Source organism: Gorilla gorilla, chromosome 2 (genome assembly GCF_029281585.2).
Source record: "Gorilla gorilla gorilla isolate KB3781 chromosome 2, NHGRI_mGorGor1-v2.1_pri, whole genome shotgun sequence".
NCBI classification, from domain to species: Eukaryota; Metazoa; Chordata; class Mammalia; order Primates; family Hominidae; genus Gorilla; species Gorilla gorilla.
The window spans coordinates 130,068,095-130,092,732 of NC_086017.1; the positions used below are offsets into that span (position 1 = coordinate 130,068,095).

The window sequence follows — 24,638 nt, forward strand, 5'->3', positions numbered from 1 at the left end:
CCACCCACTCCTGCTTCTCCTGCTTGACACCCACCTCCCAATGCTCCTGGCCTTCCCTGTCTTGTCTTCTTTCCTCTATCTAGACAAACGCTCACCTCTGCTCACTGAGCAAGGTGCCACCCAGCTGTTAATGGTGACGTTTGTGTGTAGAGGCCTATAGAGATACCTGTCAATGTGAACCACACCATCAGATATTGATAAGATTTCATCTCATGTGCCAGTCCAAGGAATGGTAACAGTTGCCAACGGCACTGGGTTAAGAAGGATTCTGAGGCTGCATCCGGGTTGAGCACGAATGCGTGTCATGATGAATATACCTTTCTTTTTTTTCACTTTCACTTTTGCAGGGGAGGGTTAAAGGCAGGAGACAGCTCCTGCACACACTCTGTATGCAAATCTCCGCTTCTCAACATGCATCTCCAGCTCAAAGTCTGTTTCCTGGATAACCCAACACATGTCAACACCCTCTGAAGTTTCTGGCCTGCCAACCAGACAGAGTCTAGGTAGTGCTTTTCATGAAAATAGGCTGTACAGAACAAGAATTAGGTTTTGAAAGGAAGGACGGTGAATCATGCTTTAGATAAGCTGAATTTTAGATACATCTGGGGCTTTGCCAGTAGGCAAAAGGATACAGGGTCCAAGCTCACAAGAGAGGAGCGACTACAGATATGGCTTTGGAAATAAGCTGTTATCATGTAGTACCTGAAGGCATAGGTCGAGAAATCTCCAACAATCTAGTTGGTGAGAAGAGTACAAAGGGTAGACCCAAGGGGCTCAGCTCTGTGGAACCCTAGGAATACCGAAAAGAAAAAGAGGCAAGAGGAGAAAGATCAGGAGGTAAAAGTTAGAGAGCACCTCCCAGCCTCCCAGTTATATAGGACTCTTATTATCAGTGGATGAATTTGTAAATCTCAGAAATAAAGGTATCCCTTAAATATAACATTTGAACAATTCAGAAATGCAAGTTAAGGTAGCTTAAAAACTTGGATGTTACTAAATAAAAAGATTTGAATATCTAGAGAATTTTTAACTTTAACTTCAGGTCAAACTGTTCCAGGACCGATAAAATATTTATGATTTTCTAGATAAAAAGAAAAACCAAAAGGAGTGATCAATAAACATGTAGACTCTGGCCATCGAACAAGTGGCATCCCAAAAGCTAATTTGTAGTTCAGTTGTTTCTTTCTACGTTCTGAGAAAAGACTGGGGACTCTGTTTAACCCATAAGAGAAGCAGATTTACTTATATGCCCCTAACTTAAAATTCTGGGAAATTGTATTTTTGCAGCCTATAATAAAACAAAAAAAAGGAAATAAAGGGCTTAGAAGGTAAATATCACTGACCAAGACATCTACTAGCAGTGTCTCATTACCATAGTTATCAGAATGCATTTTATAGAGGGGAGGGATTCTTAGCTGCCTGAACACCAGCTGCCTGATCAGGATGCAGTAATAAGGCAGGCATAACCTGCTGACACCAACAAGCAATCAGCATGAGAACAAGGGAATGATGTGGTAGCTTACCAAAACCAATATCACCATGTGCAAGACGGCTGGCTAAACACGGGAATGCGGGAGCCCCGCCCTCAGACTTTATAACCTAATAAGAGAGGTGAACATTATCAGGGTTCTGAGGAGAGAGGTGTCGCCACATCAGGAGGAGGGGGCCTGGAAGGATTCAAATAGGCAGAAAAATGGGGGATCTCCTGGTGACCACAACTCTGTGAGGCAAAGCACAGGAGGGAGAAAGACACAGGCTGCCCGACGACCACCTGGAGAGGGGTGAGCTGGAGTGGGGAGGGGCAGAAGAAGACAAGTCAGCAAGAAGGGTTAAAGAATTGTCTCTCCACGCCTGTAATCCCAGCACTTTGGGAGGCCAAGGCGGACGGATCAAGAGGTCAGGAGATCAAGACCATCCTGGCTAACAATGCGAAACCCCGTCTCCACTAAAAATACAAAAAATTAGCTGGGCGTGGTGGCACGTGCCTGTAGTCCCAGCTACTCAGGAGGCTGAGTCAGGAGAATCCCTTGAACCCGGGAGGTGGAAGTTCCAGTGAGCCGAGATCGCACCACTGCACTCCAGCCTGGGCAACAGAGTGAGACTCTGTCTCAAAAAAAAACAAACAAACAAAAAAAAAAGAACTGTTTCTCAGGTGCCTGTCAGATGACAACTATCTCTGTGTTTATTGATCTTTGCTTTTGGTTTTCCTTCTTACCTGTAAAAGCATAAATATTTAACTGGCCCTGGAACCGTTTTACTTATTTTTGAAGCACTGTAAGGCCCAAGGGTGGGGAAAACGTAGTCATAAAATAACAATAGAATCCTTGTAGGAAGGAGACTGGTAGCAAAGGAGTTCTTGCCAGTAAAATTTGCCACCGGCTGGTCCAGAGCTTCATCACTGATCCCATAGGCAGTGAGAAACAAGATTTGTTTCTGGCTTCATTAGAGTCTGAGAGACTTGGGGCAACTTACTTTAACTTCTTCCCTCTGCATGTGTGTAAGGTGAAAACCTTTCTTGCATTTGTACTTGTGGGGCTGGTGTGACAGTGATGAGGCATGTGCTGACTTAAGCTCTGTGGCACTGGGGCACACAGTTGCCAGCACGGGGCAGACACTCAGCTGCCTGGAAATGAACTTGCCTGCCACAGGGACTTTGCCCAAAGCAGCAAAAGCAAGTAGTCCAGGAGGAGGGCAACTCCTACCTACATTACTTATACATACCTCTCTCCAGCCACAAAAGATGAGGCTGCTTACATGATACATACAAAAAAGAGAAAATCATAAATGATAAACCAGGACCCTAGAAACATTTAAATCAGAATAGAAAATTAAGATGGGAAATACATTAGAACCCTGATCTGCAAATAAGATTCTTTTCAATTTCTAAAAGAGGGCCATGGATTTGGCTCAGAGCCTCTCGATCAAAAGGGGAAACACATTCAATTACCTGAATCATATTAAGAAAACCTGTCAGTTACTCAACAAAGGCTTTCTGATACCTAGTTATAAAAGAAACATCTGGCCAGTTAGAATGGCAAGTTAGAAACAGCAAGAGTCATACATATGCTGTTTCTCAGAGTGAGCCGCATCTGATGAAATCCACGACTGTGACACCAAAGCATGAGTGAAAATCAGTTCCTGGCAGGAATGTCCAAGAGCTCAGCCTTCTTATGGTTCAGCTTAATAGAAAGATAAAATCTAGAATCCCAGCAGAAAACCTGTCCTTAAGCAATCCTCTGTGATTGCTCAGAAATGAATGGTGCAACCAGGTGTTTAAAAAAATCTGGGCAATGGGAAGTTTAAGATTATCATCTATGGTAAGTGTCTAAGGTACAGGTGTTCTGTGTTGTAAATAGTGACATCTTACTACAGTGTAAGTGAACAGACAGTAACATGCTTTTGAAAAAACCAAGTTGCCCAGCCATGATACACTGCTTTCCTCAATGCAGAAGTGACTCAAAGAAACCAGAAAACAAAACCCCTGGATAATAAGATTAGATCCAAAGATCAAGTTTCCCCAAAGAGAAAAATCATGGGATTCTCTCCTTGCCCTCTGGATCCACAGCCCCCGCCCTAACTCAGACATGTGGCGTCTCTCCCCTCAGCTTTCCCCTCTTCCCTTGCTTCATCCGATACATTCAAAATCAGCTGAACCAAGCTTTCTCCCATCCTTCCCCAGCTGTAACGTGTCAACAGCTCCCCAACCCCTGCCACAGCAACTTCGAACTCCGTATCAGACTAAAGAAGGCCTGCGTAATCTGGCTCCTGCTTAGCCTCAGTTCTTGCCTCTCCTCGCAGACATTCCTTCTAGAATACCAGTGAACTACTGCATTTTCCCCAAAACTATGCTGTGCTCTATGGCATGTCTTGGAACTCTGCTGAGAAGCTCTTGTTGTTCCACAAGATTAAGGTACCACCTTACCTGGGGAACAGCTTTAAGCCCTTCCCTTCAAGGTGTTTCTTAAAGACACTGTGCTCTCACCCACCATAGTTTGTTCTAGGTGTTTATGTCCTGCAGCTTACACACAGCCTGGGTTTAAAGTCAGTACCTGAGGCAACAGTCACCTACATCAATGTTACTTAAGAATTCTCTTAAATTGCCCAATGTGAGAGAGCAACACGGAAGCCCAGAACAAATGAGGTATCAAGAGACTCACTTTCCACTTCACACTCACGTAGAGTACATACTGGTGGAATCTCCAGCATTATTTGATAGTTTCACAGTTCTTTCTCTCCTGCCTTCCTCTTCCTCTCTTCATTTGTCCCTCTCTCCCCTCCTTACCAAGTGCTTATAGTTGTATTTGCAGAAATGCAAAATTAACGCAACTCCACTGTAGCTACCTGTCTCCCCACACTGACACTCAACGGGGAGCCCTGTGAGGGCAGGTGCTCTGCCTTATTCAAACTGGTCTTATGGCCTCCAGCACAGTCAGCACCACAGATATGAGCACCCATGAACGGCAGGGCCTGGGGAAAGCTGACAGGTAAGTGTGCACACAAATGAGGGAATATAGTGTTTCATTTGCAGAGAAACATTCTGTGTCACTATTCCCGCTTGGTTGTGCTTGAATAGGAGCTGGTGAATCAAATAAGGCTGAAAAGCAGCTACACCCTTCTTAAGGGTGGAGGGGATGGGGAATGAAGACACAGATGATGGCATCTGGCACTTCTCACAGTGGCTTTGAGAGAAATGAACTTGTCCTGGGTGTCCTGGCTCCCGAGAAGACTACTCAGAGGACATGCCCTCCCCCACCTCTAGAAAGAGGCCACAGTCTGGAAAGTGATGTCTCAACAGAGGTCTCACTAAGGGACACCAGCCTGTTGCCTCCTAGAGGGGGAGTCAGGAATAGACAAACAAGTTACTTGCATTCTAGTCAGTGTGGGAAAGCTTGCGAAAGCCCCCCGACAGGGGCGCTGTGGGTGAGACTGGCCACCACCTGCAATGCTTGCATGATATTTCTCTCCAATGCTTTCCCTTGTCTTTGTGATCCTCTGCTGAAGTTGTAGGGCTTTTTCCTCATTACATTCTCTAACTTCTGTTTTGCACTTTAAGTGATGTATACATTATGGACCATTTTTTCTATTTCTCATTTTCTTATGACACTCTGGATGCTTGTTCCACCCAGTCTTGATCACAATAGTTGAGCTTCTCGACCTAAGCCACCCTCAGCAGAACCACCTTACCTGTACCCAGTGCTGTTCCTGCCAACCACCAGATGCTTGGGATGCTCCTCACACTTGTAAAGGTTAAAGTCATTCTCGGGTACCAGGTCCACATCGTGGAATATAAAGCAGTCCCAATTTTCTTCCTTGAGAGCTTCTAGATAGCCCACATTCAAGAGTTTGGCTCGATTAAACTTTTTACCTCCAGCCTAGAGATATGAAAATTAAAACTTGAAAAGCTCCTGAGATAAAGTTTCATATTGTTTGCCTCTTAGTTAGGATTCAGGAGATGGTATTATTCTAATTATTCTATGCACGAGACTACACTTGTGACATAAAGATCTGACAGAGAAGGTGCAATGACAATAAAAGACCATTTGATTTTTTTCTTCGTGCTTCACACATACTTATATTCCAGAACTTAGAAACATTCCTTGAAATCCAAAGAGTTGTTGTTTAATGATAGAGAGTTCCAGTTTTGCAAGATTAAGTTCTGGAGATTGATTTCATAAATACACTGCATATATTTATGCAACCAATATATTGCATAATTATGCATAGATACTTTGCATGTAAATATTCTTAACATTACTAAACTGCACACTCAATAATAGTTAAGACAGCAAAAATTTAAAAAAGTTAAAAAAATGTTAAGATGGTAAATTTTACGTCGTGTGTTTCACAATTAAAAATTTTTTAAAAGCAGCTTTAAACTACAAATAACTCAAATAATCAATAATAATGTACACTTAAAATGTATTAAGAGTATAGCTCTCATGTATTCTTACCACAGTTAACAAAAAAAATTTTCACTTAAAATTTTACAAATACCTTTACGTATTCTGTATAAAACTACAAAACCTTTCTTATATACTAGTCATGTCAATTAGTATTACTGCTTCACAGTTCAACCCTAGGTAATCCCAATCTTACCCTCTGTTATGAATTTACACTAAGCTTCTAAGAGACTTAGTTAATAGCTTGCCAGAAAGGATCAAGAAATCTCAACCTATAAAAAGAGAAGGTTATTGCTAATATTTCTAAGCTACTTTAAAGTCTCTCAGAAATCCCTGTAAGAGAATCCTGTTATAATGCTACTGGTGGAGGCTAATCCTCACAGTGGCCTTATGGAGGTAGATTCGTCACTGGGCAATAAAAGAACACAGTTTGACCTGTAATATGATTGAAGCTGTAATAAAAAAATTAAATAATTTTTTCATGGCTGCTTCATTCAAATTCCTTCAGAATGAATTCCAGTTAAGTGGTTTATCATAAAAGTGCAAGTATTTCTCAGAAGTTACCACAATGTTTTCCTGATAAGAATAACATGAAGCAGACATATTTTTCTCTTTCTCTTTTTTTTTTAATTTGAGATGGAATCTCGCTCTGTTGCCCAGGCTGGAGTGCAGTGGTGTGATCTTACCTCACTGCAGCCTCTATCTCCTGGGTTCAAGTGATTCTCCTGCCTCAGCCTCCTGGGTAGCTGGGACTACAGGCATGTGCCACCACACCCAACTAATTTTTTTTTTTTTTTTTTTTTTTTAAGTATTCTAACAGAGTATTTTGTATTTTTAGTAGAGACAGGGTTTCACTATGCTGGCCAGGCTAGTCTCGAACTCCTAACCTCAAGTGATCCACCCACCTTGGCCTCCCAAAGTGCTGAGCCACCGGACCTGGCCCAAAGCAAACATGTTTTTCTATTCATAAAAATAGTACTATACCTTGTAGGTTACTGTCCTGAGCAAGAACTCAGAATCAAATAAATCATAACTATGACCAACAACCTTAAAAACAAAAATAGCTATAAAACAATATAATAGTAACATTTTGTTCCAAGTACTAAAATACAGACATAGGTGTGCTATATAAGCACACTGATTTTCAAGAGCCTCAGTTTATCACCAAGTCTATACTGCAGAGCTGGTCCTCTGAGTTGTCCAAAGTTTTATCTAAAAGAAATATTACCTGTTCTAACAGTAGTGATGATTTTGCTGACATTCTTAGAATTTATAAGAATTTGAGGGGGAATTATCCCTCTTCTTGGCCTCCTTGGATGGCCAAGGATAATTGTGAAAAGTTTAGACACTGATGTTTAAACTGATGTCTTAGTTTTCTTTCAATAAACTTTAACGCCAAATAGAGATCTTTAATCATCCACTCCACTGACCTCAGAGGTAAGCTCTTCAAAAGCAGCCGATAGTTATGCTGTGCTCCTACCAAATCATGCTTCTGGAAGTCAAATAAATGAATCCAGAAAGTGAAAATCAAACATAACATGTTTCACATAATAAATAGTGGCAAAGTTCAGGGCAGAAATGTGGTGGCAGCCATAGAGCACCACAGCTACTAATACAGAATGTTCTTTCAAATCCTCTGTCTAGATCCCCATTGAGTCGCTATGGTCGATAATGACAGACAATTCCAGAATCTCATCATATAGTGCACGACACGCACAGAAAGAAACAGAAAGGGCCAGGAAGCCTGCGGGGAAATCTGAGGGCAGTCATTGGCTAACATGGAAGGGCTCACAAAACAGGCTTCCTCCAGAGGTTCCTTTAAGGGCAGTAAAATTTCCCAGAACTTGAACCCATAACTCCACACTCTGAGACAAGAATTTCCTCTACTCCTTTCAAGGATAACTGAGGTAAGAGAACTCGTTTTTGATGATAGTCTGATGTTCCTTTTACCCAACATAGACAAACAGTCACATGGCCAAGTCTGGCAGAGAGAGGAGGGTTGAGGGCAGGCCCTGGTCTGCCCCCACGCTCACCTGGTGTATGACGTAGATGCCATAATCCAGCTGCTGCCTCTGCAGGAAGGGATGCAGATGTTCCAGCAGGTACATCAGGTGTTTCTCTCTGTTCCGGTGGGGAACGAGGATGGCGACCCTCTGTAAAGCTTTACATTCCTCAGGGCAATACCGGCCTCTGGACACTTTGGGATTTTCCGCCTGTACCTCTTCCAAAGTGAGATCTGGTTTGAAAATGAGCTTGCTCTGGCCTCCTACAATGAACATAGGACACAGACAATAACAGTAGCTACTTCAAAAAGTGTTGAGGTTTACACGAGCTAATATGCATAGAAAGAACACTGCCCAGCTCACAGTGAGTACTACAAATGTCAGCTTTTATTATGATTACTTTAAAGGCTCATTTAGTCATGATAATGGCCAGAGCATCATGTCACTAAGGTTACTGGCTGCAAAAGCAAGTGGCGGATATATAATATAAGCATTTCCTTGTGGCTGGGTAATCAACTTGCTCTATGATCCATCTGTAAGAGGGAATATCCTGGTGAACTCTGGTAACAGCAAAGGGCAGGGCTAGATAGAGTAACTTCAACTTTGGTCTATCCTCTTTTCCTTCGCCAAATTCCAAGAGGAGGGGAAAATCTCTTACATATCAACAGCATTCCACAGAATCAAGCTCCTGGACAAGGCACTCTTCCCACCCCTTCCCTAAACCCTGGAACCACCCTGGCTCCCTGTAAGCAAAGCACTAAAAAGAAGTAGAAACCAGTCTCCCTCTCTAACCCAGCTGTAGCAGGTATGTGCGGCACTGCAACAACTCTCCCATTTTGCCACCACAACAGACGTTTCCAATCGAGCACAGTATTTGCTCAGTGTCTGGAAGCAATCCAAACAGATGAAACCCAAAGCCATCCACAGGAGGAAACAGCTCAGGTTTTTTTGTTTGTTTCTAAATTCCACGTATACTGGTCAGGCTGTAAAATCTCAAGATGCTTGCAAACTGAGCTATCCCCTTCTGAGTAAAGCAGTCATAGGCCCTTCCTGTGCGTAAGTCGCCATGACTTGTTCCATGTAACCATCCCCTACCCTGGCCATGGCTGCTTAGACCAGGCTCACGTGTCTAATGGCACCTTGGTGCTCTGCTCAACAGCAGGCAAGGTAAGTAACTTCTTCAAGCCACCCAAAGAGAATAATTGGCCTACGAGAGCCTTCCTGCAGGGTCTACATGCAAGACACAGCAGTCAGTAATGGCCTAAAAACAAACAGTAAGGAAGGGAGTTACACAGATGACAAGTACTAGAGCTGATACTGGGCTATCGAGCTACCAGAGATAACGGGGTAGCTGTTGAGATGGTCTCCTGTGTGGCCTGTTCACAATCCCCATCGTTAACCTGACTGTGTCTCTGTTCTTGCGCGCTCAAAGAGCCTCACGCAACAGGTCTAATATAAACTAGTCCCCCGGCTCACCTTCTCATCGTCATAACTTTTTACGTGCCCTAACCTAGTATCTGCTTCCACTTACTCTCTATCAGTCTCCCTATCACTCCCCCTACCCCAACATCTTCTCAAGATCTCCCCCTCCTTGGGTCACTAATGGCCCATTTTAAGTCATCACCAACCACATCACCTTTAGTCCAGTACTTGCCCAGTAATGCATCACTGCCCCTCTATTCTTTATGAATGAATTTACTGTTTAAATATACTGTGAGCATTTTAAGCAAGGGGAATAATCAGCCAGTAAAATTTGCATTTCCCTGACTCATTTTTACATCGCAGCTTGTATAATCTGTGAAGGAATACACAATCAGGAATAACTTTGACTCTCCCATGACTAAAGAGAAGCAGCATGCCAATATGAATACAATACAGGACTGTGACTCAACTAGGAAAGGGGTACACAGACTGAATGTCTGTGTCCCCAGAAATTCATATGTTGAATCCCTAATCCCCACTGTGGGGCTTCTGGGAAATAACTAGGTTTAGATGAGATCATCATAAGGGTGGAGCTGCCAGGTGGGATTAAAGCACTTATAAAAAGAGCAAGAGGCATGAGATCTATCTATCTCTCTTTCTCTCTCCCTCTCTCTTTCCCTTTCCCCCTGCATGTATGTGTGTGCGCACACACACCAAGGAAAGGCATGTGAGGACAATATCCAGTAAGAGGGCCCTGACCATGCTGGCACCCTGATCTTAAGACTAATTTACTGTTTAACATAAGTTGAGAGGCAAGACATAAAAGGTGAACCAAAACATACAACATATTTAAGAAATAAACACTAAAGACCACATTGAAAAACTTACCTAATCTCTGTCCCTTGACTCCACAGTTTTGGCCAAAGGAATACAACAGATGTGACCCCACTGAGGCTTGAATGTGCTTGCATTTCTCCTCTCATGCTCTGGTGCTCTGCTGATGCCATGAGGAGAACATACCCAGGCTAGCCCACTAGTTTCAGGAGGAGGACAGGAGGCACATGGGGCAGAGCCACCAGCCTAGATCAATGGACGCTATTAATGTGTGCTGCTGAGACTTTTGTGGCTGGATAATAAAAGTGGGTCTGTTCCTATGACGGAATACTATACGTCAATGAAAACGGACAAACCATAGCTGCACGCAACCATAAGAACAGATCTCACAAAAGTAATGTTAAGCAACAGAAGCCAAATACAAAAGAGTACATAACGTATGCTTCCGATTTGTAAAGTTTCAAAATAGGAAAAATCTAATGTGTAGAGTTAGAATCTTGAAGCCGGAGTGGTGACTGAAAGAAACATGGGAGTTCCTATGGTTCCAGCAAGATTCCATTTCTTAATTTACATGCTAGTTAAACAAGTATGTTCATTTTCTGAAACTTAACCAAGTGGTACACTTCTGAGTTTTGTACTTTCTTGTACATGTTATATTTATTTTATTTGAATGTATAGTTTTTGTGACACAGGAGATATATATATTTATGGGGTACATGAGATGTTTTGATACAGGCAAGTACATATTATACTTAAATAAAAAGTTTGCATACTACTTAATCAAAGGAAAAAAGGAACACTTACTGAGGTAAGGAGACACAGAAGGGCAGTTGTTGAGTTCTGCCTTCTTCGTGGATGCTTCACTAGTCAGAGTTTTTCCCTTCCCCAAAATGAGGGTCTTATGGAAATTAGCCATGAACTCCTTTGCTTTAGGAAACTCTTGAATGGCACCCACAAAGTAGTTACTGGTGGCCCACCCAACCACTGTCAGGCACAAAGTCAACAGCAACAGTAATCGGAATTTGTAGGAAAGGTGGAAAGTCAGGTTGAAGCCCATGTTTTTTATTACGTGAATAATATCTATCTCTCTGCTTCACTGCAGGCAAGAAAGCTTCAAGTTGAGCTTTTCCAATCTGATAGCGAACTTGATGACAACTGAAGATACAATGCCTGCTTTTTCTCAGTAGTTCTGCTCCAACAATCTAAAACGCAATCACAAAAGACACGTTGTTTCAAATGGAAATTCTATCCTGAAATGATTCACTCCAGCACAAACTGAAAACCCATCCCCGATGGACCTTGACTAACCATAATGGTAGGTCTTCCACTTAGCATTTAGAGATTCGAAAACCAGAGGTTTTAGAGGTTCCAAGCATCACAGAAGCACTCTCTAGGTTATCAGCCGGGCTGTCTGCCACCCAAGAAGGGAAGCAATTTCCAAATGTTGGACAGAACGAATAGACAAAGGAGACAAGGAGACTGCAAAGACCTGAGCTGGACACAGCCTAAGACATAGCCCTAATGGTTCTCTGCCTCAGTTGCCCCTTCCTGGCACAGTTTTAAGGAGGATGTAAAAAAATGTGAAGCCTTGTTACAGAAGCACATTTTGACCCAAAGAGAAAATAAGGGAAAAGGGAAAAGTTCTTCTCCCCTGTGACAGCTAGAAAAACATGGTCCTCAACAACAGGGAATGAATGCTATATTCTCAAAGAGGCACTGGCACAGGGCACATTGCAATGGGGGCCAGGAGGGAGTCTGTCAAGAAACATTAAGAGAATCCCAAACAGGAGGTCAACAATCTATCTGTAAGAATAACAAAACTACAGCACAGTGTTTAAGATCAGGAGTTTGGACTTAGACAGAAACTACAGCTCTACCACATAACAGCTACATAACCTTGGGCCAGTCATTTAACTAAGCCTCAGTTTCCTTATCTGTAAAATGGGGATAAAAATAGTATCTACCTAGAAAAGTTATTGTGGGGCTTAGATGACCTAATTTATTAATACGTAAAGTGTTATCCCACCTTGACCAACAAGCAGACACACTGAAACACCACTTTTTGTACTGTATTTCTCACTGTCAGCTGATAAATTGCCACTCTGATTTCATACTTCAGTAGCATGAGATGGGATAATATGAATTCACTTCTAAGAGGGGGCTATGCTCTTAATTATTGACAAAAATCATGTTTTTAAGACCACCTAGCTGAGGGCCCACCCTGGACCACAGAAAATACACTAAAGTGGTAAAGGCTACCTGACAAGGATACCTGGTTTGCCGCCAGCAACATCCACTATATCCTCTCTGTGTGGACAAATCACGTCTCTCCTCAAATTCTAAACATGTTCTCAGAAGAACACAGAAAATGCTAAAGCTAGGGCATAGATAATCTCCATAGACAAACATATTCTCAAACAAATAAAATGGAGACCAAAATATTTTCTATGCTAAATAATCACATGGAAACACTTATGATTAAATCTTAAATGACAAAAAGAAAAACAGAAAGTAAGCCCTATATCTGTGCTATGATTACAACTAACAATATATACAATTAAGGAAAGTCTAGAAAGCTAATAACAATTATATTAGGAGAATGGGATTAGCTGGGGTGGTTTTTTTTTCTCTTTTCTTTTTAGAATTTTTAATAATATATTTTATATTTTTAATAATTTTTATTTTTATAAAATTTATTCTATAAATTTTATTTTATTTTATAATTTTAATAGTATATTTTATAAAATATAAAATATATTATATTTTAATATATTTTATATTTTTAGAATTTTTAATATATTTTATATAAATGTATATATTTTTGTATATCACATATTGTCATATTTACATATATTTTACATATATCATTTTATAATATGGCACTCTTACAATGAAAACAAAGTGAATTTTTTTTAATGGTGAATACAGAGGCAGTACGTAACTGTAAAAAACAACCACCACCTCAGAAACTCTCAAGATAGTTTCACACTTACTAAAGGATACAACTCCAAAAATTTAGTTTCAGGTTAGTTTGAAGGAAACCTAGAAAATATTTCTCTCTAAACACAATGCTATAGATGAAAAGGGAGGTTAGTTCTTGGGGAATGTTTGACCCAGGAAGCAATTAAACAGCATGGCCTGTGTTCAGGGTCCTGTGAAGGTATCACAGGAAGTCAATGCTGAAGGCAGTAATAACTAATAAAAAGGGCAATTTATGTGTGCATTTACTCTGTGCCATGCACTGGAGTAAAATCACTTATATTAACCTATTTAATTCTCATTTAACCATATGATGTAAGAATTACTAGTCTCCTCATCTTACAGGTAAGAAAAGGAAAGGAAGGTTTGGAGAGATTTAAGTACCTTGCCAAAGCCCACATTACTAGTAAGTGGTAGCGTGGGGTCTCTGCCCAGGTGCTCAGCTCCACATCCTTCACATGGATATTTCCTCTTTTCTCCCCTTGGTGCCTGGGTAGTCCCAACACAGACCCTTGAATATTCAGGTTCCCTTGGGGGCCTTCTACCTCTCTCCCACATCTGCCTTCCGTTTCCTAGGGACTGTCTGATCAAATGCCTTCCTGGAGGTCTGTTCTCTTCCCACCTGGTGACAGTAAGTCATCAGGTTCCTGGGGCCAATCAGACAACCTCTTGTGGACTTAATTGTAGGAGGCTTAAATGCTAGGATTGGCAATTTTTAAAATAAGGATCTCAATCTTAGAAAATTCAGACTGGGAACATTGCTTATCTTTATTTATTTTTTATTTTTATTTTTTGAGACAGGGTCTCGCTCTATTGCCCAGGCTAGAGTGCCGTGGCACAATCTCAGCTCACTGCAACCTCCGCCTCCCGGTTCAAGCAATTCTAGTGCCTCAGCCTCCCAAGCAGCTGGGATTACAGGCGTGCACCACTACGCCCAGTTAATTTTTGTATTTTTAGTAGAGCCAAGGTTTCACCATGTTGTCCAGGCTGGTCTTGAACTCCTGGCCTCAAGCGATCCATCCACCTTGGCCTCCCAAAGTGCTGGGATTACAGGTGTGAGCCACCGCACCCAGCCCTGGGAACATGGCTTTTCTAAGAGCTATTTTTAGAGGGAGAGTCCCCTGGAAGAGAGAATCGCCAAGTGGAAGGAGGTTATGACCATAAATTACTGCAGTGTTGAAATCAGAAAAGATCTTAAAGACACATCCACCTCCCTCATTCTACAGAGTGGGAAGAGATTTAAAAACCTACCCAAGGCACGGGGTACATGGAAAATCTCTGTATCTTCTGCTCAGTTTGGTTGAGAATCTAAAACTGTCCTAAAAAATACAGCTGAACCTTGAACAACATGGGTTTGAACTGCACGGCTCCCCTTATACTCAGATTGTTTTCAACCAAATGCAGACCAAAAATACAATATTCCAAGTATGCAAAACCTGTGTATACAGAAGGCCAACTTTTCCAATATGTGGGTTCCTCAGGGCTGACAACAGGACTTGAGCATGCATGGATTTGGGTAGATGCAGGGGTCCTGGAGCCAATCCCTTTCATATACTGACGGATGACTGTAATTTAAAAAAACAAAAACAAAAAAACCTACCCAAGAATAGCTGTGAATATTCATAAACTAATATTGCTCAACTGCAGCTTACAGACTCTGTTCAAAGGTAAGACATTTATTCTAAAAGCAAGGAGCCATTATTAATAATTACTTAAGTATTAGGCCTTCATTAGTAATCCTGCTTTTGAGACATCTGACCCAGTTAAAAATAATTCTTACCTATCTTTCTAAGTCTAAGTGCTCTCCCAAAAACTGTACAGAGAGCCAGCATAAGGAAGTTCAGGAGTAAGGTTTCCTTGGCTCCTGTGAGTAAACATCTGAAGTGTGAAAGGTCTGTCATCTGTCTGTCCATCTATGTTTCAAGAGAGACCAGCCAAGTGACTGGAGGCAACCCCTCTCACCGTGTGTCCCAGCTGTAAAATGATGAAAAATATTTATCTCACAAAGTTGCTCTAAGAATTTAATGAGATGATGCACCCAAGTACACTGTTATATCTGGTACATTTCCAGGACACAAGTTTTTTTTTTTTCTTTTTTGAGATGGAGTCTCCCTCTGTCGGCCTGGCCGGAGTGCAGTGGTGTGATCTCAGCTCACTGCAACCTCCGCCTCCCAGGTTCAAGCGATTCTCCTGCCTCAGCCTCCCAAGTAGCTGGGATTACAGGCATGCCCCACCATACCCAGCTAATTTTTCTTTATTTTTAGTAGAGACAGAGTTTCACCATGTTGGCCAGGCTGGTCTCAAACTCCTGACCTCAAATGATCTGCCCACCTCAGCCTCCCAAAGTGCTGGGATTACAGGCGTAAGCCACCATGCCTGGCCAGGAACACATGTATTTATTGGCTCCAATTACCAATGTGATTCATGTTCAAATGTTATCAGAATATTGCCCAAGATAATGTTATCTCTGGAATTAATGAGATGATTTTTACTTTCTAACTCTGTAATTTCCACTTTTTCTTTTAATGAGTATGTAATATTTTTATAATTAGAAAAACATAATGACTTTTTAAAGAAAGTTATTTTTAGGGCAAGTGACTCCTGGTTGGTGTTTGGGAAAGTGCCATCATATTGGATTTATTTACACTAACATTTAAGTAATTGAGAGGCCCTTAATTCTCACAAGAGTCTCAGAGTTATTTTCTTTTTCAGTCAAGGTTGTCTTGAAGTGCCAAGGGACTACATCATCAGTATTGAGAACAAATTCAGGCAACATGAAAGAAGTTATTTAGGGCAAGATTTACCACTCTTTTCCTTTCTAGAAGTCTGCCCCATAGTTAGTTAAAAATGGTCATGTTTTCATATTTGGTTTTCCTCCACTCAATTCAATCAGTCTTTTTCTGACTACCTGCTATTTTCAAGCAAAGGGAAAACGATATAAAGAGAATTAAAGCCTAGTCTGTACTCAGGGTTTATTTCTATCTTTTTCTAGATCTCAATGTCTGCAATTTCCTGTCAAATATGAGAACAACATCCCAAAGTGGGAGAACAGATGAAACAAGATGGATAAAATACTGAGAAGTCTTGAATATAAGTGATAGGTACCTGAGAGTCCTTTCTTTCTCTCTACTTTTGTGAATGCTTGAGATTTTCCATAATAGTTTTTAAAATCTGGCAAGGAAGATAAGCTATAACAAAAGGAAAGGAAACATAAGTGCTAAGTATCATTCTTGGAGAATCTCTAACCACACACATTTTTACTCCACCAAAGTGGGTGGGGAGGACACCATGTATCACTCTAAAAATATTTACTAAGCATTTGCACCAAGGAGAAAGGGTGTGTTCATTCGGCAGCTATGAGCACCAAAATCAGCATTCCAACATCTCTGAACCTATCAGGTAATTTTGCAGACACAGGGCATGTGAGTGGGCTTGATGTTGTCCCAGGCACATGATCCTGATGCCTTGGGGCTCCCTGGGGCAACACCAGAAGAAAGACTGATTATTTTGCTACTCTTTTTACTCCTGCAGAGTTCCTAGGAGTTTACCTTTTACACACACATTGCCCCACCTTCCTTAGGCCTGGTATTCATTATCCCAATTACAACTCCTTTAGGAGGTTTCTGAATGATCACTGGCCAGATCCTAAAGGGACAGTGGTTCCCTGGGCAGGGTAAGGAATGGGATAAAAATGATGACAGCCATTTACATGTACAAGTCATTTAAACCCAGAGATTAAGCTCCTAACAGCCCAACCTAGAAGCATTTGAGTAATTTAAAAAAAAAAATGATGGCACTGTATTTTAACCCATAGGATAAAGTGACTATCCACTAGTCTACACTGATAAAAATGATCAAACAAATAAATGAATAGAAGAGAAGGGGCGGCTCTTTTCTTAAATTCCAACTAGTAAGAAAGTGAGCGATGGAAAAAAAATCACTCTCGGCAAACACCACTTAATAACTGTTGCAGACAAGGTTCACCAATGGATGCTAAACTAATAGGCAAAAATTTGAGGATAAACAGTATAGTCTCAAAGTATCTCCCCCAAGATAATTCTTAACTACAAAGGGAAAGACAGTAACTTTGTAGTGGAGAAATCCAATCACTCACCACAAGTTCATTCCACGATATACCTAACTGGTACTCTTTGAAGAATCAAAATCATGAAAGACGAGGAAAAACTGAGGAACAATTTCAGATTGGAGGAGACTAAGGAGAAAGAAAAACTAAATAAAATGCAGGATCCTTGATAAAATACAATGGGAACAGAAAAAAAAAACAGACATTAGTAAGAAAATTGATGAATTTTCAATAAAGTTTGCAGTTTAGTTAATAGTATTGATCAATGTAGTATGGTTATGTAAGGGGTTAATATTAGGGGAAGCTAGGTGAACTCTCTGTATCATTTTTACAACTTTTCTGTAAGTCTAAAATTAACTAAAACTAAAAATAAAGAGTCAGAGACTAGGTATAACCCGAGTCAACAAATGATAGTAAATTAACTTAATTTTCAAGGAGAATCATTGTTTTTGTATTCCTAGTGCCTCAAACCAACCTGACACATAGCAGGTACTCAATTTAGTAACAAATGACAGACTAGGATATACTAGTTGAAATACACAAGGACACATCATAATTCCAGGCTACTGCTAAAAGGAATGAAACATAAAAAAAGAAGGTGGGAAATAAAGATTAATAATATGAGTACAAAATTCCATCTGAGGAGGATTTTAAAAATTAAAAAGGCTCACCCCGATACTAGCTCCCTTCAGTTCACTAATATCAACACTTTTCTAAGGGTAGGGTCCTCACCTTTAACAAATGGCACTTTTGGTCACACCCACTGCCTTCCACTCCTCTGCCTCTAAAAGTGATACTTCTCCTTGGCTTGGGGAGGAAGTGTTGCGTGGCCTGCCTCTTCCTTCATGAAGCCACAAAGTGCCACTGCGTGAGTTCCGTGGCACATTGGAATACAGTGTACCCGCCTCTTGGCAAGAGCCGTGGAAATCCACACATGAAGCCAGGTGGTCCTGAAACACCCAAACAACCAAAGTTATTTTGTGTAGTATATGTTATGCAGCATAATACAGAATTCACCAGAATTTCTGATGGGAGGTTCCAATAGAAGTTCATTGTGTACTTATATGTTACTTTCAGCTGTCCCTAAGAAACCAACAGTGGAGTCAGTAGGAGTTTACTTTCTGCAGTCATTAGGGGCACCTCACCCTAAACCTTGTTAAAAAGGTTTAAAAAGCTCTGAGATCATGGGTATAACAGGGCTCTGAAGTCACAAAGAGCTGAGTTCAAATTCTGGTTATCAGATGCATAAATGGCTTTTGACAAGTAACCTAAATGTTTTGAGTCTGTTTGGCCATTTATTTAAAAAGCATTTCTCAACATCTGGTTCCAAGAGAGCCTTTATCAAATACATAAAGGAATGTGTTAAAACTGCAGATTCCTGGGCCCCACTCCAAAGCCAACGGGTCAGAACAGCAGCCTCTAGGACTCAGAAAAATGAAATTTTAACAAGCTCCCCAAATGATTCTTATCTGCATTAAAGTTTGAGAACCACTGATATAAGAGAATGGACCTGGAATGCAATCGATCTTTCAGATATGTTAGTTTTCCCTCTGGTAAGGAAAAGCAGTAAGAAGATATGTGAAAATGAGATTTTAAAAATGCATTTGAAAGGTTTTTGATTCCATCATTTAGAAATGTATTCTAAGAAAATAATCAGAGAGGTATACCACGATATTCAAACCAACATTGCTAAAATAACCAAAAATTGAAGAGTCTAAATGTTAACAATAGCAATCTGATTTAATTAATTATAATACATCCATATGATGGGACATATGCTTTCATTAAAATGTTTACAATAACTACACAGAAAAATGCTCATAACAGCTAAGTAGAAAAAAAGATATAACAATGTATATGAAATGAAGACTGGATGTGATGGCTCATGCCTGTAATCCCAGCACTTTGGAAGGCCGAGGCGGGAGGATCACTTGAGGCCAGGAGTTCAAGACCAGTTTGGCCAACGTGTTGAAACCCCTCCTCTACTAAAAGTACAAAAATTAGCTTGGCATGGTGGCGCATGCCTGTAGTCCCAGCTACTTGGGAGGCTGAGGAAGGAGGATCACCTGAACCCGGGAGGTGGAGGCTGCAGTGAGCTGAGATCATGCCATGCACTCCAGCCTGGGCATCAGAGACCCTGTCTCTAAAAAAAAAAAAAAAAAAAAGTATATAAAATATAATACCAATTATGCAATGCAATACATGTGTGTGTGCATACCTTTTACATACAAAATGATAGTCACTGGTGGTCATCTCTTAATTACAGGATTAGGAGAAAACTTCTATTTCTTCTGTATCTTCTAATTTTTCTAAAATGGAGTTTTCATCAACAGAAACAATATTGTTTTCTGATAAAATGACTACATAGTTTTCCTTTAAAATATATTAGTCCTTGGTTTCACTTTCTGTGGTTTCAGTTAACCGCAATAAAATACGGTTAAGATATTTTGAGAAAGAGATGACATTCATATCTTTTATCACAGCATATTGTAACTGTTCTATTATTAGATATTATTCATCTCTTACTGTGCCTAACTTATAAGTTATACTTTAGTATAGATATGTATGCATATATAGAAAAAAACAGCGTATATAGGGTTTGGCACTATCCACGGTTTCAGGCATCCACTGTCAGTCTTGCAACATATCCCCCAAGAATAAGGAGGATGACTGTACATTAAAATTTAAAGATAACATCACAGACAGGAATTATAACTTTTAGTTACATAAGTTTGACAATTCATTCATATAACCTTTAAGAAAACCTGTTCTAAATAGGCCAAAAAGCCCCAATCTCAAAGAAAAACTTCAGAGGCTGTTAGTAATCTTCAGTGCCAGAGAACCCTGTGGTCTGTGTTTGAAACGCCTATTCCCAGGCTCCAGCCCCAGAGATTTTTATTTCAAAGGCCTGAAGTGGGGTCAAGAAATTGATATTTTTGCCTGGGCCCATGGTTCACATCTGTAATCCCAGCACTTTGGGAGGCAAATGGATCACCCGGGGTCAGGAGTTCCAGACCACCCTGGACAACATGGTGAAACCCCACCACTACTAAAAATACAAAAATTAGCCGGGAGTAGTGGCCTGGGCCTGCAGTCCCAGCTACTCGGGAGGCTGAGGTAGGAGAATCGCTTGAACCTGGGAGGTGTAGGTTGCAGTGAGCCAAGATCGTGCCACTGCACTCCAGCCTGGGCCACAGAGCCAGATTCCATCTCAAAAAAAAAAAAAAATAATATTTTTATCAAGAACCTAGGTAACTCTGAGTCACACAGCCAGGTTTTAGAAACCACTGTTCACTGATGGCTTAAAACAAAGAATAGAAAACCATCACTGATTTGCTTTGGATGTTTCCACTGAATAAAAGATCTTCAAAGAGAAGGTTAGTTCCCAAAACATTTGCATGCATCTCTGGAAAAGGCAGGCATTACTATTAGCTCGGCTTAAAGTAGATACTAGATACTATATTAAGTGGCATATAAACTATAACCACAGAGCTGATTTTATTCCCCTCTCTATCCACTTCCCCTTAGATTATGTAGTCAAACAGTTCAATCCAGGTCAGTACTTTTTCACAACGTATGTTTTCAATCTGATCAAAGCTATAGGTAGACGAAAGTTATTGCAATTTCATGGGGTTTACAATTTCCATAAAGAACAAACCTGCTCTAGAAGACAAAATTCCAAAAACTTCTGAACTATATCCAATCAAGCATTATCTCCTCTCCCAAGAGAGACCTTCCAGCACTCCCCGCCTGGGTCTCGGGAATAGCCCTCCTCTTCTGAATCCCAGTTTCTCAATCTACCCTGAATCCTATTCATCCTGATCTCTCTTTGATTTTCTTGCATCTTAAAGGTGTTATTTTCCTTTCTTTAAAAATTAAAAAAAAAAAAAACAGCCACAACTCGCCTCCACGCTCAGATTACCATCTTCTTTTTCCTCCTTTTCATCACCAAACGGCTGAGGAGGTCTACCAGTACCCTCACCACCTCCACGTCCCCATCCCTCACCCACTCTGGAACACTTTGCAACAGGGTGCACGCCCACCCACTGTTGATAACTACTCTCCTAAAGCTACTAACCCATAGGCCTCTTCTCGATGCAGAGTCCTTTGGACTTGTCTGTTTTTTTTCAAACCAAGAATTAACAGCCCTTATCTAATGGAAGACAGAACATCAAGGGATACAGATCAACAAACACTGGATGACTGTCTCCGAAGTCTTTTATAATCCAGGTGACCAACCCCTTTGGAGAAAGGTCAAACGTCGCCGGCCCCTCGCAGGACTGGGGCTGGTGTCAGCTGATCAGTTTCCCCGTTGAAACGCTGGAGAAGGAGGGTTTCCAAGAAGAAGGGGCTTTTTCAGCTTGATGCACCCGGCGGAGAGGTGCTGGGGGCGACCCCGGAATCGTGACCTGGGGTATGAATGAGCCCTGGATTTTTTCCTACCTGGCAGCACCTCGTCTGGCTCCCCCGGCCCGCAGCAGAGGCGGCGCCGCGCGGGACGCCAGCACCTGAGCCGGTGCCTCCCGCCAGGCTCGGCCTCCGTAGGCCCCCGGCCCGGCCCACCGCTCCGGCTGAGGCGGGACTGCCCCACGGACGCCGCCACGTCATCCCCACGCCCGCCCCGCTACAGCCCTGGGACTGACCCCGGCCGTCGCCCGGCTACCCTCGCACGGCGCCCGTGTCCAGGGAACTGCATTTCCCGGGCGCCGGCGGAGCCAGCGTACTCACCCCGGAGGCGGCCGCGGCGAGCTAGCACTGCCCGCGGAGAAGGGAGAACGCGGAAAGCAGCTCGGGGACCGCCCCAGCCGCCCGGGAGGCGGCTCTTGAGTACGAGCTCCGCCTCCCGCCTTGGCCCGAGGGGCGGGTCCGCCTGGCTCTGCACGCGCCTGGCGCTCCACCCCCGCCAAATCGACCACACCAGGCGCTGGAGGGAGCACCGAGAGGGAAACGGAGGGTTGACGCCTCGGCCTCTGGGTGGCTTTAAAACCCTGTGCCAGTAGTAGACTGGGTGCTGAGCGCTTCCCAAATTCCATCCCCTTAAATACTCACAAAGCAGTAGGAAAGAGATAGGGACCCTTCCATTTTACAGAGTGGGAAACTGAGACTTTAGAGAGGCTAATAAACTTACTTTAATCACCCTGCGAGATTTCAGCCCTCTCAACTGCAAAAATGATAATAATAATAATATTTTTCCCATGTTGCAGGTCTGAGAATATTAAATGATTTTTTTAAATCCGTATTTCTTCAAAGATATTATTACAGAAGGTGAAGACAATATATTTATACTAAAGATTTGAGTGAAAAATTATGGTAGAGAAGGCAGTCAGGATAGCTAGATTCTCCAATACAGTCTCCCACTGCACTCACGGGAAAGTAGTAGATTCTCCAAGAACCACACATCCACTCCACCCAAAAAAGAGCAAACCATAGCTACAGCCAGTGCTGGGCTCATTAAGCTTCATAGCAGGAAATCTGAGGCTATACTGAGGCCACATAGGCCCAATGTAGGCCCTTGGAAGCTGGAAAAGAGGGCCACCTAGTGGCAGTTGAGCATAGGCCAGTGAAATAGGTCAGCACTGCTCCTGAACAAGGTCCAGTGTGAAACTTATTTTTTTGTGTTCCCTTTGTAACATGCTGTAAGGGTGTATAACCACATTTAGTGAAAAAGGACATTACTGGATTTAATCCAGTGGCGTTATACAATCAGTTACTTATACCCACATAATCCCCAGGTCTTGAGCATATGATGCCTGGAAGCATAATATATACCTTTTGCAAGAATCACTCAGCTTTTCCCCTCCCCCTCCCCCTCTCCCTCCCCCTCCCCCTCTCCCTCCCCCTCCCCCTCTCCCTCCCCCTCCCCCTCCCCCTCTCTGTCTCCCTCCCCGTCTCCCTCTCCCCTTTGCACGGTCTCCCTCTGATGCTGAGCCGAGGCTGGACTGTACTGCCACCATCTCGGCTCACTGCAGCCTCCCTGCCTGATTCCCCTGCCTCAGCCTGCCCAGTGCCTGCGATTGCAGGCGTGCACCGCCACACCTGACTGGTTTTCGTATTTTTTGGTGGAGACGGGGTTTTGCCAAGTTGGCCAGGCTGGTCTCCAGCTCCTGACCACGAGTGGTCTGCCAGCCTCGGCCTCCTGAGGTGCCGGGATTGCAGATGGAGTCTCGCTCACTCAGTGCTCAATGTTGCCCAGGCTGGAGTGCAGTGGCGTGATCTCCGGTCGCTACAACCTCCACCTCCCAGCCGCCTGCCTTGGCCTCCCAAAGTGCCGAGATTGCAGCCTCTGCCCGGCCACCACCCCATATAGGAAGTGAGGAGCATCTCTGCCTGACCGCCCATTGTCTGGGATGTGAGAAGCCCCTCTGCCTGGCCGCCCAGTCCAGGAAGTGAGGAGCACCTCTTCCTGGCCGCCACCCCGTCTAGGAAGTGAGGAGCGTCTCTGCCTGGCCGCCCATCATCTGGGATGTGGGGAGCCCCTCTGCCCGGCCGCCCAGTCTGGGAAGTGAGGAGCGCCTCTTCCCGGCCGCCGCCCAGTCTGGGAAGTGAGTAGCGCCTCTTCCCGGCCGCCACCCCATCTAGGAAGTGAGGAGAGTCTCTGCCTGGCTGCCCGTCATCTGGAATGTGGGGAGCGCCTCTGCCCCGCCACCCCGTTTGAGATGTGAAGAATGCCTCTGCCCGGCGGCGAACCCGTCTAGGAACTGAGGAGTGTCTCTGCCCCGCCGCCACCCCGTCTGGGAGGTGAGGAGCGTCTCTGACTGGCCGCCCTGTCTGAGAAGTGAGGAGCCCCTCCACCCGGCAGCTGCCCTGTCTGGGAAGTGGGGAGCCCCTCCGCCCGGCAGCCGCCCCATCCAGGAAGTGAGGAGCATCTCAGCCCAGCAGCCGCCTCGTCCGGGAGGTGGGGGGCAGCCCCCGCCCGGCCAGCCGCCCCGTCCGGGAGGTGGGGGGCACCTCTGCCCAGCCGCCACCCCGTCTGGGAGGTGGGGGGCCCCTCTGCCCGGCCGCCGCCCCGTCTGGGAGGTGTACCCAACAGCTCATCGAGAACGGGCCATGATGACGATAGCGGTTTTGTCCAATAGAAAAGGGGGAAATGTGGGGAAAAGAAAGAGAGATCAGATTGTTATTGTGTCTGTGTAGAAAGAAGTTGACATAGGAGACTCCATTTTGTTCTGTACTAGGAAAAATTCTTCTGCCTTGGGATGCCGTTAATCTATAACCTTACCCCCAACCCCGTGCTCTCTGAAACATGTGCTGTGTCCATTAAGGGTTAAAGGGATTAAGGGCGGTGCAAGATGTGCTTTGTTAAACAGATGCTTGAAAGCAGCATACTTGTTAAGAGTCATCACCACTCCCTAATCTCAAGTACCCAGGGACAGAAACACTGCGGAAGGCGGCAGGGCCCTCTGCCTAGGAAAACCA

At 43.2% G+C, this 24,638-nt stretch overlaps 1 protein-coding gene across 17 annotated transcripts in view; it reads right to left on the reverse strand.

Annotated features, from left to right (window-relative positions):
* Positions 1-22,171, reverse strand: part of B4GALT4 (beta-1,4-galactosyltransferase 4) — a 29,281-nt gene extending 7,110 nt beyond the window's left edge. The window contains exons 1-7 of one of the 17 annotated variants that reach the window (XM_055383713.2): positions 21,951-22,141; positions 17,955-18,172; positions 17,253-17,351; positions 16,244-16,326; positions 10,964-11,361; positions 7,934-8,166; positions 5,185-5,372 (exon numbers count right to left, since the gene is read on the reverse strand). In XM_055383713.2, the coding sequence (XP_055239688.2) occupies positions 5,185-5,372; positions 7,934-8,166; positions 10,964-11,216 (674 nt within the window). In that variant the 5' untranslated portion in view covers positions 11,217-11,361; positions 16,244-16,326; positions 17,253-17,351; positions 17,955-18,172; positions 21,951-22,141. Of the gene's footprint in view, positions 1-5,184; positions 5,373-7,933; positions 8,167-10,963; positions 11,362-16,243; positions 16,327-17,252; positions 17,388-17,954; positions 18,173-21,300; positions 21,807-21,950 lie in introns of those variants that run through there. The other 16 variants (XM_063704086.1, XM_055383709.2, XM_063704081.1 and 13 more) reach the window with 16 other exon arrangements.
* Between the last annotated feature and the right edge of the window lie 2,467 nt (positions 22,172-24,638).